The following is a 17049-nucleotide window of genomic DNA, read 5'->3' on the forward strand; positions in this document are numbered from 1 at the left end:
CACAAGAAAGTAAGGAGCGCAGCTTTAAACTAGCGTGGTGTATCGGTACACACGTGCATGGATACTGATACGTGGACTGGAGATGGCACAGGCAGTTTTGCCCATTTTTCCACCACTCTAGTCAAAAATATAGCAACCCTTATTTCCTGGTTATCATGAGAAACATTGAACATGCTAACCAAGAGCATGGCACACACTTTCCATCCTCAACCACACAGACAATAACTCCCTTTTTTTGCCTTTAACCTTTTCCCCTTTCGGTCCCATCCACCAGTCTCCAGCCCCTATTCGCACTATGCGCTACATACAGAACTATGCTGCAAGAGTAGATCCATTTTAAAGGGCTCCGTCATTATTCTTTTCTTTTTTTTTTTTTTTTTTTTTGGTCACTATGAACTTCACAAACACACACAACCAATGCATGAGGCTGTGTGGGGTTTTAAAAAGTGCATTTTTCTATCCCTTTAACATCACTGTTCTGTCTTCATTTGTATGCACTCCTACCTGATTATCACCTCTTGTCACCTTGGCAACCGTTGGCAAGAAAATTTGGAAATCAGCGCCACGCCAAGCCACTTCACCGTCCAACCGAATCACAGAATCTGAAATCAGATTCAGGTTTGATTGACGAAATCAAACGTCAGCCACCGACACGCTCCGAGACCCCACGAGTCTTAAGTCTCGAGGAACTTCCTGAATTTATCGTGAAAGTGAAGTGGAATTTCATGTCGACCCTACCACCTGCACATCAACACACATTCGCACGCAAAAAAAAAAAAAGAAAAGAAACCCCCCCCCCCCACCCCCATACTACACATTTAACTGCTGACATACTGAGGAGGATTCAGCCTTGCCCCTTTGTACAGCCTTGAGACTGTTATGTTATAACCACTAATTCTACTATATATGTGTATGTGTCATTATTATTCCAAGTTTGTTACTTTTTTGCAGTTTGCAAGACAGAGAGAATGCTGAGTGCCTCGTATTTATTCATTTTCCGTCTCAAAATTTATTTAACCCCAAACCCGACTCTAGATAAAACACCCCACGTGGGCAGGCTAAGAGGAGACGAATAACCTTCAACATTAAGAAAGGTGACCCCCCACTCCCCTCCCCCCCCTCAACCTCCCTCCGACCTCCCCCCACACACTCCCCCCCCCCCTCTCTTCACCCTGAAATGGCATGCACTGTTTTGTCTCTCTCTCTCTCCCAGTCCCCCTTTTGGACCAGTCAAAAAGGGAAAATTGGGTTTCTACGGTGTCATTTCCAGACACTTTTTTTGGGCCGGATGAGATTTTTTTCAGCATGTTTGTTTAGCCTGCTCAATCTGGTGTCAGTTTGTGAGTTTCTCCCTCTTGTCTCTTTTATCCAGCAACACAAGGCTAAGTGAGACATGGAGAGCAGTGTAAAATAAACGCTAGCTTTTAACTCTCAGTGGATACCGAAAAATGTCCTTGAGTTTATGAATGATATAAAAAGAAACTCTCTCTGCTACTGTATGTTTTATACTTCGCACCCAGTGGCATCATCATGTTGTGACATCATTGCATGCCCGAGCATGCTCTTTCTTACTCTTTGGTTTATGAGGTTGTTTCGAAGTTAATGTGGAGAAAATAATGAAATGTTTGAAATTAACGAGTTTGGTGTGGTTTATTACTGCTGTCTCACCTTTTTTTAAGCAAATGACTCAGTTTCGTAAAAGGAGGTGAAGAAAACTACACATATTACAGCATGAGGAATGGTCGGGCGATACCATGAAATAAACTGTGAGCAGGGTTGTAGACAGGAGTTTAGGCCCTATTTACACCTGGTATTCTAATCTCACAATTAAAAAAACTAAAATTCTCATTTTCTCAGCTGTGCCCGCATTGTGATGGTGCCATGCCATTGGTCCAACGCCCCATTATTCCAAAATCCCATTAGTTTGAAAAACTTCCCACTGAACAAAAAGCCTATTAGTCTGACGGCCCGTATCCTGAAATCAAAAGCCCGAAAATACAAACTCTCCCTGGAAGGTTTTTCCCCGTAATATCTTAACATATTTTAACATGCAAACATAAAGATACCATTTACAAAATGATGACAAAAGTGTGCACATTGGCTAAAAATGGATTTAAGAATAGATCAATTATATTAAAATAATTACATTAAAATTAACAAATTACAATATACAACGTGACACTGAGCCTACACATTCAGGTATCTCCCGGTAATCTGCATCGTAAAGCTTCGGTAGCATGACAAGGCTATTATATAGTAGCCTAATAATTTTGTGTGAATCGAAGGTGTAACGTTAAAAGCACTTGTGTCATCTCTACTTCACCAGAAATGTAAAGTTTCTTGTATTTATCTCTTAACTTGATCCAACAGCTGTCCGATGATTACATCAGACATTACTTCCTGTTTACAGTGTGAGCGCGGAAGAGGCAAATTGCACTTTTCAAACCCAAACCGTTCCTTTGTATTCTAGGCATCACTGGAGTAGTGAGCAGGCTAATACCAATCAGAATAACTGATTTTAACATAAGTACACAGCATAAGAAAGAACACCTGAGTGTTTGTGTGTGTCTGTGTTTAAGACCTGATTATGTGCTATATAGGCCTCTCACTTCTGTCCACACACACCAGATACCGCAAGAGAATAATCAAAGCTTCAATCATTTTCTTGTGGGAAGCATAATTTAGACCTAAAAATGGAGGAGCCGAAAGCTGCGGGCAGCAGCTTGGATCAAGTTAAGAGATAAATACAAGAAAGTTGATCTTTCTGGTGAAGTAGAGACGACATTCTCACAGGTTCAGGTGCAATTTTAGTATAGGTCTAAAATTCAGGTCGGCAAAAACGACTTATAGTTACGTTTACGCCATCTAGTGGACTTTGTGACAAAGTGGGCTTTGCTGCAGGAGATCACTGCTCGCTTCTCGTTTCCAACCGCAAGACAGGACGTTTTTTTAAAAACTGCTTTAACTTCGATTGTCGAGATCTTTACTTTTGCCATGACAACAAATATTGCGTAACTTTAAGGACGTATAAACCACATTTCAAGTGATTATTTTAACCCAAACCATGATCCTTCTCCAACCCTAACCAAGTGATTTTTGTGCCTAAACCTTAACAGACCTTAACAACAGCGCTGTCACACCATAAAACATAATCATATATTAATGGTGATTTGTAACGGTTTTGGAAAGCAGCACATTACAATCCTATGTGTCATTCTGGGTCGTCCATTATTATGGCCACTAGATGGCAGCCGTAGTAATAGGTGATAGGTCGGGGGGGTTTTTGCCATTTGAGGGATTTTAATGAGGTAATTTAATTTTTTTGTGGAAAAACCATATCAGACATTATATTTCCATGTCTTAAAATAATTCTCAAGGGTATCTTTAAGCTTTGGTTAAATGATTCAGTTGGGAAAAGATCATAGTTTGGATTAAAATAACTACTTGTGGTTAAACATTGGTCAATCCAACATCGACTGTCCTGTCTCATAGACATTGACTGTTTGTTTGTTTCTTCCTCTTCTTTAAGACTCAACACTAAAAAACAGAGTTTGGGAAGTTCAATCTCTGCGTGAGGTGGGTGTAACGGTGGGATTGTTGGTTTCAGGAGGTTTCAGACATTGTCTAATGTCACAAAGGTGTTGGGGAGCAGGTTTCAGACGCTGTTTGACCATCCAACAAGCACCTCCATTGAAATATGCCGGCGCCTTCATAATTCCTACAGCTGCTAGAGGCCTTTGTCATTTGAACGTCAACACACATCGTACATTTGCTGAAATGACTGATGCTGTTGTTTTTATTGGGAGGACAGTCTCTCAATTACATTTCCTGTAAGTTTTATTTAAATGGAGCATTTGTTTCAACAAAAACAAAATCAGCTTATAAAAATAACTCAAAACTTTATCTCAGTGTTGCCCAATAATTATTACCAGATGACATATTTTTTCTCCCAAGAAACATCCTGGGAAATGACTGGGAATCAACAACATTGTGAAATAAAGCTTTACCTTTTTCATTTTTTTAACTTCCCAACATGAAGGTCTGAATGCTGTTTCAAAGCCTCCTCAGCACTGCCAGAAATAAAACTCTGGTGGGAAAATGCAGGTTTTAAAACACTGGAATCAGTTTAAAACAAAAAAAAAATGTGCAGGTTTTCAACTGTAGAAGATACTCAAACCCCCAAAAGTCCCAGAAAAAAAATATACAGAGGATTTGCCCTCAACAGTGGTAGCTATAAGTCAAAAATATATGAGAATGTAAGATAAGTCCATCGTTCTTTTGTTTAGTGTTAATTAATGTTTCTTGGCATGTTTTCATCTCTCCAGCACTTCTGCTTCATCAAAATTTAACACTTTAATTTCAGCAATTTGGAAACATTGGGTAAGTATGATAAATAATACCAAGTATCTGGACACCTAGTCTTCTGGAGAACAGTATATTAATATTATTAGTAGTGATTAAATCTTAATGGTTAAATTAACCTTAATCATTTAAGGTTATTATAACTCATTTTCACTCAGAATAAGAGGGTAACAGTATTTAAGTATTATGGGTTAATATAACTTTATCTTCAGTCTTAAAGACTTTTGTAACTAACGTATTATTTTGACATTAGCAGTAGAAGAAGAGTAAGATCCAACTCAGTGTTGACTAAAGTGCTGCTAAAGATGAGCCTGTTGTTTATGGTGATTTTGTGTTTGACTATGAAGTAACTGTTCTGTTACCTTTTTATCCTGAGTGGGAAGGAGTTGGAAAATTATTGGACCCTCTTGGTGCAACCTGCTGGAAATGGTCTATCATCCATTTATTGTTCACAGGAAATAAACGTCTTTGTTTCAACAGCTGTATTTGTACAGTGTCTACACAAAAATAAAACAAAAACAGGACACTGAACAATAAAGGTAAGTGAAGGCAGCACAGTCACATCAACCAAACCACTGACCTTTGATTATAGAAACATTGTAAACAGTGCTGGGTAAGACATGATCCAACAGCCAGACATAATATGACTTTCTAACACTTTTGTGAAGTTGAATCCATCCTACAGAGATGTATTCCACATCAAAAGGCAGAATAACTTTTAACCTTTAGATATAACCAGAAAATCTTATTAAACAATTAAACTCTTTAACTCTCCCATCACACATTCAAACAGCTTCATCGATGGGCATGGTACTAGAAAAAAAACATAAGCCTCAAATAAACCTTTAAATGCATTTTTGCACAAAATGACTGTGTGGACACACTGTGGATTTTGGCCTCCATCACTTACATCGAAAGCATATTTGAAGGGTCTTTTAACAGCCAGTATGAACAAGAAGAATGATTACAGCCTCTTTCAGTGTTTATATGGAAATAAAGGGTGTCGGGCCTCTCCAGAGGGTCATCAGATAAATCTGAGGGGTCGTGAGATGATTAATGGGAGAGGATAGAAGAAAAAACAAAGTTCTGATACACAAATCTGTTTTCAGTTTCTGGATTTTTTCTCTAATCTTTGATTTTTGGTGAAATATTGGATCATTTGAACATTTATTGAAATGAAAGCATGTGAGAAGTTTAGAGGGAAAAATCACTATTTGGTGGAGCTGTTAACAACTCATAGACATGTGAAATGTGACCCCGACTACACACTGCTTTTTGTAAGACGTCAAAACCTTAGACTTTAACAATGTGTTGTATTTTAAAAGCTTGTTATATTATCCATTGTGTCAAATTATTTTCATCTGAAAAGGAACTAAAGCTGTCAAATAAATATAGTGGAGTAGAAAGTACAATATTTCCCTCTGAAATGTAGTGGAGTGGAAGTATAAAGTAGCATCACATGGAAATACTCAAGTAAAGTACAAATACCTAAAAATTATACTTGAGTAAATGTATTTAGTTACTTTCCACCACTGGATAACTTACATTCAGGTGTTTTGTCCTTTTGTGATTGTTAGTTATAATATGATGCGGCTTATAATTAATGAATAAATTATTAATTAATTATAATTAATGCGACTGCAGGTAAGAGTGTTTACATCCATTGAACGGGTGAAACGCTGCCCCCTACTGTTATACTGAAGGAATATCATTTGCTAATATTTTACTAGCTCGTTTTCGTCTTTGTGTTTGTTTGAATGTTCTTCCAACAAACTCCGGGAGCCGTTTTTCTCCACCTCGGCTTGTTTTCGGGCTCCTCGGTTGCTCCTCGGTCGGAGCGGCTGTAGCGGAGACAGCACGGCGGCGGCGGCGGCGGCGGCTCGCTGCGTGGCGGCTTCCGGTGTCCGTCCGTCTGCAGGAGGATGGCGTCCGGCTTCAACCGCATCCCCTCCACCGCCGGTCCTCCGAGTCCCAAATACACCGAAGATTGTCGACTCCAGGCTGAAGACGGCAGTGGAAAGTATCGATAAGCAGCCCGGGTGAGTTATCGTCAGTTGGGTTTTTTGGTGAATGGAGTGTTTTTGCAGATGTGAGAGTCTCAGCTGCAGGAGGCTGATTTTTTCGCCCGCAGCTCCGTGGAGGCCTAGTCTGATCTGGGGTCCGTTTTCGGTAAACGTTAGACTGGTAAACGTTAATGTGGCCTTTCATAAAGCGGCAACCGAAGCATCGTCGTTTCGGTTTCTTTGACCTTGTTGTGATTTAGTTAGTTGATTTGTGCAGGTTATTGTGAGGGGACGCCGGCAGTTTATTAATATATATATTTATGTTTCTGATGTGAGAAAGCTGCTGATAATTGTGAAGGAAGTCCGGTTGTTTAGTAACGGTTAGCCGTTAGCTGCCGCAGCTGACGAGCTAACGTCGGATAGCTAACTACATCCTGGAACAGAAAATATTCATTTAATACCTCGTATAAATTATCATTATTATTATTTCTGGAGACGGCAAGCAAACTGTGTCAGCGTCACGTTAATGTTTTAAAGACAAACTGATAAATTGAGCCAGCTAACGTGAGGTGCTCCGATTTGCATTTCAGGAAATAGACCGAGCCCGATTCTCTGGTTTTTAATGAAGCTCTAGCTAACAGTTATTTATGCGGGTTGTCCCTTTAAGGAAAATGCTTCGGGTGTGTACTTGTCACCATATTATGTGCTTTTCAGATAACAATATTTACACAGTACTTTAAGATTTGACAAGAACAATCGAGAAATACGTTTTAGGCCGGCTAAGCTTAGCTGGTGGTTTGTTTCGGTTTTATCCTCCCTGCAAACAAGACTTTTAATCTAACAGTCATTACATTAAATCACACACATTATTCTGACAGTAGATACAGTAAGTTGCCTTCTCTGGCTGAGATGAAGCCAGTAAACACAAGTCTTGTAATCTTGTGTTGCTTTTACTTACACTGACATTTATACTGGTTCATGTTGGAAACAGCAGCTCTGCACTTTCACATCCTGAAATATAGTTACAATGTAATAATGCAACGACTTATTTATTTGGTGTTCACTAAGCCATGTGTTGTTTTTGTTTTGTGTTTTCCTCCAGGTGTTTGCAGCTATCACTGAGGACGTGTGTAAACACAGAAAAAAGCACTCAGCTGCTCTCAGTGTTCTGGTTAGCATTTCTTTAAACCACATCCACCTTCTCAGTCTGGCACTGAAACACCCCACATCTCCTGGCACTGAATCCCTACATGCGAAGTGGAAGGATGACGGAGGCGTGGCAGCAGCAGCAGCAGCATGCAGTGGCTCCACCTTCTGTAGTGCACACACTCCCCCAGGGAGCCGACAACCCTCTGGGCTGCACTGTGTATGGAGTCGTCCTGCAACCGGATACCCTGCAGCAAGCACAGCATGGCCAGCAGCACGCCGTGCAAGCCCAGCAGCCCTCCTTGCAGGTAGGGGGCGAGAGAGGGCACAAGTGCGGAGCCTGTGGCCATGACATATCTCACCTGGCCAACCCTCATGAGCACCAGTGCATGGTGAACCAAGACCGATCCTTCCAGTGCACGCAGTGTATGAAGATATTCAGCCAGGCGACGGACCTTCTGGAGCATCAGTGCGTGCAGGTGGAGCAGAAGCCGTTTGTGTGTGGCGTGTGTAAGATGGGCTTCTCCTTGCTCACGTCTTTGGCCCAGCATCACAACTCGCACGGCAACGGCAACAACCCGATGAAGTGCTCCATCTGTGAGAAAACCTACCGACCAGGTTCCGGAAACGTCACCCCGACCTCGTCGGCCGCCAACCCCCAGCAGCCCTCCACCGGTGAGACGTCCGGTGGCGGCGCGGCGATCAGTGCCTCGTCTCCTCCTGCTTTTGAGGCCTCCGCACCAGACAGGCCGTACAAGTGCTCAGTGTGCCATAAATCCTTCCGGCATTTGTCAGAGCTGACCCGCCACGAAAGAGTACACACTGGTGAAAAGCCATACAAATGTGACACATGTGATAAAAGCTTCAGCCAGTCTTCACATCTGGCGCACCACCAGCGTACGCACAGTTCCGAGCGGCCGTACAAGTGTGCCGTGTGCGAGAAGAGCTTTAAGCACCGCTCTCACCTTGTGCGGCACATGTACGCTCATTCGGGCGAGCACCTTTTCAAGTGCAATTTGTGTGAGATGCACTTTAAGGAGTCATCCGAGCTCCTGCACCATCAATGCCAGCCAGAAGGGGAACGGCCCTTCCGCTGCGGCTCTTGTGGAAAGAGCTTCAAGCGCCCGTCTGACCTGCGGCAGCACGAGCGCACCCACTCGGAGGAGCGACCTTTCCAGTGCGAGGAGTGCCAGATGAGCTTCAAACAGCAGTACGCCCTCGTACGTCACCGGCGCACTCATAAAAACCCAGCTGATCGCCCTTTTAAGTGTAACCTGTGTGATAAAGGATTTCTTCAACCATCCCACCTGCTTTACCATCAGCAGGTTCACGGTATGGAAAGTCTGTTTAAATGTGCGTCCTGCCAGAAGTCTTTCAGCCAATCGGGAGAACTGCTGCGGCACAAATGTGGCGGCGAAGTAGAAAAGCCCTACAAGTGCGACGTGTGCGGCAAAGGTTACAAAAAGAATTCAACGCTTCAACGCCACCAAAACTCGCACTGCACGGAGAAGCCGCTGAAATGCTCGCTGTGTGACAAGCGCTTCGTGTCGTCCTCCGAGTTCGTCCAGCACCGCTGCGACCCGACACGCGAGAAGCCCCTGAAATGTCCCGATTGCGAAAAGCGCTTCAGGTACTCGTCCGAGCTGCAGCGCCACCGCCGCGTTCACACCGGGGAGAAACCTTTCAAGTGCGCCAGCTGCGACAAGAGCTTCAAGCAGCGCGAGCACTTGGCCAAGCATCAGAGCGTCCACTCGCGGGAGACACAGTTTAAGTGCGTGTGGTGCGGAGAGCGTTTCGTTGACCTCACAGCTCTGCAGGAGCACACGGTCCAGCACACCGCTGAAGGGGAGAGTTTCCCTGAAGCTCCCTGCATCCCGTGAACAGCGCTGCTCTGCCGTCCTTGGCAGCAGATATGACATTCGCCCTGAAAGCAACGTGTGCCAGCCTCCGCTCTCCCATTTCTAGGTTTCTAACATGCACCTGCTAATTCTGTTTAATAATTTTAGTAAGTTAAGACTTAAATCATCCTCATCCTTCTTTGAGTAAAAGTCAAAACACCCCTAAATCGATTAGGAGGGATTAGGATCCCTTTACTTAGTTTGGAACTATAAAAACTTGAACAGAACTGAATGAAAAAAAGGCTTGTGATGTAAAATGTGGCAAGATCTTGATTTTTTGTGTGAGCGTGGGACCTTCCTCTGTGGTTGCATGTGATCGTCCGTTTTTTTTGTAACCGTCGATTCCGTCGTCGAGAAAGTCGGCGAGAACCTCCAGACAGTCGTCAGATACGTGTGCTCATGTGTAAGCTCCTCTGAAATCCATGTGCCTTTTTTTACCGATCACTCATTTTTTTGTGTTTTTTTTTTTTTTTTTTTTTTAATTTCATGTCCAGTATAGCCGGTAAAACCCCCCCCCCCCCCACCTCCCATCCGTTCACACACAGCGGCTGGCTCGTGCAGCAGTATCTTTTCACATACTAGATCTTAGGTAGTATCATCTGTTTGTGCATGAATATTTATCACACTTTAATATCACTATTGTATTATAGGTTTGGTTTATTTAGGAAAAAAAAACATCCTAAAGAAAAAGAAAAACAAGTGGATTTGTGAAAAAATGTATAGCCTGTGTCCTATGAAATCTGTGTTGTTGCATCTTTGTATTAAAACAAATGACATCTAGGTAACTAACCCGTACCTATCATGTCATACAAACACTTGACATGTGCAATAGAACATGCACAATGTAATATTTATGACTACTGATTAATGGCATAGTCTACTCTGTTATTATAGATTGTGTGTATACGCTTATGTAAACATTGAAAAACTGTATAGTGCTTATGTTACCTGCTTTTGTATTCACTATGAATGAGCTTGCTGTATTTTGCAAGCACTTTTAGTTTCATTTCAAGTCGAATTTATCACAAAGTTTAACCCGGCAAAAATTTCAAAACATTATATCGCTCACTCGCCACAAACTAGCAGCATTAGTTACTGTGTGATAGATCTAAAATAAGTCATTTTATTTTGTATTTTTTTTGAAGAATTGGCCTTGTAATATCCTCACAGGATTCTAGCCTCCTCCTGGTCCAGACTTAAGACGTTTCAGCAGATTTCTTCCAATAGCCTCAAAGTTGCAATTTATGTTGGTTCATGCCAGGGAAAAATGTGTGTACTTTAGTTTACTGTGTGGATTTCTATATTCTGTACAATCTTTGCAGTATATTTAAAAAAAAAAAAAGAGAAGGTTTTTTGGAAATGTAAAAATTCACGGACAAAGGGAATTACAGCGGGCAACTGACCGGGGTGGGACGGACGGAGACCGTGTGGTTGTGCCACGGTTGAAGTCCTGGCGAGTCTGCTTCGAAGCCTCCGACGGGAGGACGAGGAGAACAAGTGTAATGGAGCATTGGATTTACACACACACACACACACACACACGGATGTCAATATAGACTCCTGTTCATACTGTATACAGACAAGTAAAATAAACCACCCTTATGGAAACGAAGGTGTACATTTTCATCAGTCGTTATTTTCTTGATTAATTGTCCGAGCTATATAATGCTGCTCACGGTTTCCTGAAGCACACGGTGACGTCTTCAAACTGACGCTCAGTTTAGAGCTGCAACAATTATTCAATCAGTATATTTATAGAAAATTAATCCGCAGTTATTTTGTTAGTCGATCAAGCAAAAATGCCAAATGTTTGATGTTTCCAGGTTCATAAATGTGAGAATTTACTGTTTTTCTTGATCATTACATGATAATAAACTGAATATTTTTAGCGTGTTGGACTATTTATTGGACAAAACAAGATATTAGTGACGCCACCTTGTGCTCTAGGACGTTCTGAAGGACAGTTTTCACTGTTTTCTGATGTTTTTAGACAAAACGAATAATCAAGAAACTAATTGTCAGATTAATTGATGATTAAAAAATAATCATTACTTGCAGCTCTAGTTCAGTTTAATCTCATTCGACAAAGAAAGGAAGCACATTTTAACAAGAAACATGGAAAACACATAATTATCAAAATAGTTGATTTTCTGTTATTGATTGATGAGTTGCTTCAGCTCTACAGCCAACACCACTCTGTTATCTATGTTGATGAAACTGATGCTGCTTTGATTGATGAAGAACTTTTATAGTGAATTCATGTAAATGCCATAAACATTTGAAAGATAAAAGTCTGTGAATATTGGAAATGGTCCAGTTGTTCATTCTGAGTGCTTGTAGCGGACAGTAAACTGTATTTACTTGTCTTCGGTTGATTCGTACATTGTGGTTTTCACGGTGGGTCTGACTGTAAGCCACAGTTTTACTTACAGTCATTACCGACGGTCTTGTGGCAGGTTCTTTGTTAAAGACGTGTTCATTCCTCAGAGTTAAAATAGTTTGCCTTTTCTCTATTCTCAGCTGACGGCTCAGTGTCTCCCTGTGAAGACCGAGGACCTGTTCATCATTGTCAAACCTAATTGGACTCTAAACGGAGCTTAAGTTCTACTTAACTAATACAGATCTATAGAAGATCATTTCCAATAAATGGAAGAAAACAGTAAACATTTCTCTGTTCACGTCAACCTGTTGTGCACTTATTCTCTCATGATTAAATTATAATTACATGCCTTGATATTTTAACACAAAACATTTGCTAAAAATCTTATGTTCCTAAACCTACAAGAAGGAAGTTCAACTATATTTTTCATAAAATAAGATAAATCCCAATTATTTGATGAGTAAACAATTAGGGCTGCAACTAACGATTATTTTCACGGTCGATCAATCTGATGATTATTTAGTCCATATGACAGAAGGGTTAAAAGAGTCCAATACAGCGTTTTCAACAGTCCAAAACCAAAAGATGTCCAGTTTATAATAAGATGATTTGGAGAAAAGCAGAATGTCTGACTGGAGAAGCTGGAATGAGAGAATATTTGGCAGCTTTTGAATGAAAACTGACACGTATAATTAATTTATTATCCAAATAATTAAATGTTATCTCAGGGCACTATTCACATAGAGCAGGTCCAGACCGAACTCTTTAATTTACAGACACCCAGCATTCCCCTATGAGTAAGCAGTTGGCAACAGTGAAAAGGAAAAACTCCCCTTTAACGGGAAGAAACCTCGAGCAGAACCGGGCTCCGGGTGGGCGGCCATCTGCCTCGACCGGTTGGGTTGAGAGAGAAAGAGGAAGGGAGGGGGGGAGAGGAGAGAGATCGTGATGATCATGATCACCTCTTCAAGTAAACTGAAGTTCCAACAACAGGGAGGCACCTCCCAGGACCTGAAGAGAGCCTACCAGCCCAGACCCAACCACCACCACCACCACCACAGCATAGACCTCAGGAGAGCATCAGCCAAACCCAGTCTGCATAAACCAACCCCAGACCTAGAACCACACGACCTCCCAGACCTTTCACACTACCACCACCATTACCACCATCACCTCCACAGCAGCAGCAGCAGGAACAGATCCAGCCAGGCAGACCGTCTTATTCTGAGGTGGTCAGAGGAGCAGCACACCCTGCCCACAGTGAACTGAGAGGCATCCAGGACATGCTGAGTACATTATGCTCTCATCTTACGGGCCACAGTCACGGTCAGTGGTAATGAGCGGGTAGTGCTTCTTTAACAAAAGGTTCACAAACTAAACTAAAGCACTGCATGCACGCACAAGTAAAAAAATTGAAATTTCTAGTCTACATAATCATCACATTGTATTTCTTCCTTTTTAAAATGACTGTTACAGATACAATGAGATCATTTAGCATATCTGTTTGGAACATTCAGGGTTTAAACTCTTATTTATTTGGTTTAAAAAGTCGAAACCTTTACTTCCTAGGCGAGGTTAATGATGCTGATGTTATTTTGCAGGAGACTTGGTGCAAAGGAGACGCCCCTACTGGTTGTCCCCCTAATTATAGAGAGTTTATGGTCCTATTAACAAAACCAAATGGAGCCACCGAGGTAGAGACTCACAGGGAATGTTGATGTCTAAGTCAGAACAAGCAGACTCAATAGAAATAATGAAAAAAGGGAAATATCTGGTTAAAAATAAAAAAAACAACAACTTTTCTCCACCATAGAAGAAGAGATCAGTCATTTCCAGGCTCAGGAATCTGTGCTGATCACTGGAGCGAACTTTAACGTCCACATCCTTCCCAACAGGAATAATCATGACAAAAACACAAACAAGGGTGGAAAACAAGTCTTGCAGCTTTGCAGAGCGCCGTGTCTGTACATCGTCAATGAGAGGCTGCGAGGAGACTCCTCTGGACGTCATAAGTATTGTTCAAACCTTGGCAGCAGCACCGTTGATTATACTCTAACAGATTTAGACCAAACATCTTTGAGAGCCATCACGGCGAAAGAACAAACACCTCTATCAGATCACTTTGTATCTGAAAAGAGCAGACGCAGATAACATATGTTCTCAGCCCTGTAAGCTGGACAAAACAAAGAAGTGATACAGATGAGCACAAAACAGCCTGGAGCAGAACCAGGACGTAATGGTCAATGAAGAAATCCGGTCTCTTCTAGACTCCTCTCTGGTCCAGATCCACCCTTAGAACTCAGAGGGTGTGGAGCTGTGTCTGGTAAACATTAACTACATATTTGATCATTTTGGCCCCATTATTAAACTTAAAAATGCAAAACAAAACAACCCAAAGAGGTTTGATTCAGACTGCGAAACCATTAGGAAGACATTAAGTCTCCAACCAAAAACACAGGAATCCAGGAGCTCCGCCTTAGTTACTGTGAGACTCTAAAACAATATAAAAACACAACAGAGCAGACGAAGAACAATATCTACAAAACTAATTATGATTCATTGAAGAGGCTCTGGGGTCAAATGAAGTCTGGGAAAACTGGAACTTATTTACCAAGAAACGTTACAACGAACAGTCCGTTCAAAATGGAGAAATCGTTTTTAAATCTCTATAGAAAACCTCCAAAGAATCAGGCTCAAAAACTGGGACTGAACAGGTGAACCCAAGTTCAGACACTCAGCAGCGAGGAGACAATGATATGATAGGAACAAAGGATTTATGTTGAAGGCTGGGGAAAGGGAACGCAGTCCTGGGGAAGCTGGGGGAACTTGAGGTTGAAGCTTAAGCTGGATCATGACAAACAGAAAGATCTTGAAAGACCTATTAAGAATGATTAGACCCCACTGGATTATTCTATCACAGAATTAGAGCTGGAAGACAAACTGAAGGTCCTGCAGCCCATATAAACATGTGGGCCTGATGGCATCTTAAATGAGATGCATCCTAAAGGCCATCACACCCAGCATCCCAACATCCCAGCAGCTACAGAGGTATCTGTGTAAGTAGTGACCTCGGGAAGTTATTTGGCTCTGTTCTAAATCCAAGAATTATAGACTTCATCATCTGTCTTAGTTAAAATCATCAACATCATCCTTTAACTCTTTAGACCAAGTTTACCAGATGACAAGAGATGCTCAAAAGCTGTTAGAGATTCTGTAGATGTAAAAATTTGCGTTTAAAGAGATGGAAAGAAGAGCGATGAGAGAGTATACGTAGTTGTATAATAATTAATATAGCCTATACTTTAGTCTGTAATGTAGCAGAGATGCTACAGTTTTCATGTTATGATTTTAGGCGGGTCAGGACCACTGTGGAATTAAGTTATATTAATTTTACTGTCAATATTCTGCATAACACATTGAGTGTGTTATATGCTATTTATAATTATTGTTTATTCCATTAATATTTTTTGTCTTTGCATGTCCAAGTCCCACTTTTGGATTGAATCTGTCTTTTGGTTTTCTTCTCTTTCTCTCTTATGTTTCATTTTGTGAATATTTGGATAAGTAGATTGTGCACGGATTGTTTATGACACAAATAAACATTGAAACTACAAACTGATAAATGTTTGCTTAGTTTTTATTTGTACAAATATTTTAGTGTATTTATTTTTAGTGGTGGAAGAAGTACTCAGATCCTTTACTCTTCCTGCATGAAAATCCTACTACAGTAAAAGTACATAAGTATTATGAGCTTGATGTAGTTAAAGTATTGCAGTAAAAGTACATAAGTATTATGAGCTTGATGTAGTTAAAGTATTGCAGTAAAAGTACATAAGTATTATGAGCTTGATGTAGTTAAAGTATTGCAGTAAAAGTACATAAGTATTATGAGCTTGGTGTAGTTAAAGTATTGCAGTAAAAGTAGTGGTTTGGTCCCTCTGACTGATATATTATTATATATGACATCATTAGATTATTAATAGTGAAGCATCAGTGTTAGAGCAGCATGTTACTGTTGTAGCTGCTGGAGGTGGAGCTAGTTTACACTACTTTATATACAGTTAGCTAGTTTAGTCCAGTGGTTCCCAACCTAGGGGTCGGGCCCCTCCAAAGGGTCAGCAGATAAATCTGAGGGGTCGTGAGATGATTAATGGGAGAGGAAAGAAGAAAAGATCTTGTTAAAAAAATTTCTTCTTAATGACCATTAAACAATAGAGACCGGAGTCGAAGTATCAAAATTTAACAGAATTACAGCAACACACAGAATGAGGTTACAAAGAAAAAGGCTCCAGAGGAGCCTACAACAGGGTTTTATACACCTTAAGTGGGCGTTACAGTTCTTTTCTTAATCTATCAAATACAAACTGGCTGTTTTCAGTTCTGCTTTCCAGGAGCCGTCCTGCCCAACTGACCCCCAGATGACATGTCTCACCCTTTCTCCAACAAATTTTATTTTCTACATCTTCCTCTTTATAAATATAATGCTGAACTTCCTTTAACCGTAGCTTATAAGTCTGCTGATGTTACAGAGTTGCAGTACAAGACAGGAACATTTCATCATGATCTAGATAAAATAGTAACACTCATACACGGTGTAATCATAATTTTTACAACAGTTCTGATACACAAATCTGTTTTCAGTTTCTGGACTTTTTCTCTAATCTTTGATTTTTGCTGAAATATTGGATCATTTGAACATTTATTGAAATGAAAGCATGTGAGAAGTCTAGAGGGAAAAATCACTATTTGGTGGAGCTGTTAACAACTCATAGACATGTGAAATGTGACCCCGACTACACACTGCTTTTTGTAAGATGTAAAAAGCCAAAAAAGGTTGGAAACCACTGGTTTCATCTTTAACAATGTGTTGTATTTTAAAAGCTTGTTATATTATCCATTGTGTCAAATTATTTTCATCTGAAAAGTAACTAAAGCTGTCAAATAAATATAGTGAAGTAGAAAGTACAATATTTCCCTCTGAAATGTAGTGGAGTGGAAGTATAAAGAAGCATCACATAGAAATAATCAAGTAAAGTACAAGAACTGTAAAATTATACTTAAGTAAATGTACTCAGTTACTTTCCATCACTGTTTATTTTACGTTATAGTCGGTTATTAGTCAGTTATGGATTTTCAGGTCACCGAGCTTCTTGGTTCACTTCCGGGTGATGTTTACCGCAAAAAGGAAGACCCTCCTAGTCCTGCTAACGAATCGCTGCTAGATGTTCCACCACCTTAAATGACAGAATAATTAAATCGC

General features: G+C 40.8%; 1 protein-coding gene across 2 annotated transcripts; it reads left to right on the plus strand.

The window, feature by feature from the left end:
• Positions 1-6126: 6126 nt before the first annotated feature.
• On the plus strand, positions 6127-11718 carry LOC121901171 (zinc finger protein 319). Of its 2 annotated transcripts, none has more exons than XM_042417897.1 (2): positions 6127-6401; positions 7468-11718. In XM_042417897.1, the coding sequence occupies exon 2, from the start codon at positions 7616-7618 to the stop codon at positions 9389-9391; it is 1776 nt and encodes a 591-aa protein (XP_042273831.1). In that variant the 5' UTR covers positions 6127-6401; positions 7468-7615; the 3' UTR covers positions 9392-11718. The 2 variants fall into 2 exon arrangements, with proteins under 2 accessions (XP_042273831.1, XP_042273839.1); XM_042417905.1 differs by lacking the exon at positions 6127-6401 and adding an exon at positions 6463-7045.
• Positions 11719-17049: the final 5331 nt, after the last annotated feature.

The sequence above is a fragment of the Thunnus maccoyii genome, chromosome 1 (assembly GCF_910596095.1).
Source record: "Thunnus maccoyii chromosome 1, fThuMac1.1, whole genome shotgun sequence".
Taxonomy (NCBI): domain Eukaryota; kingdom Metazoa; phylum Chordata; class Actinopteri; order Scombriformes; family Scombridae; genus Thunnus; species Thunnus maccoyii.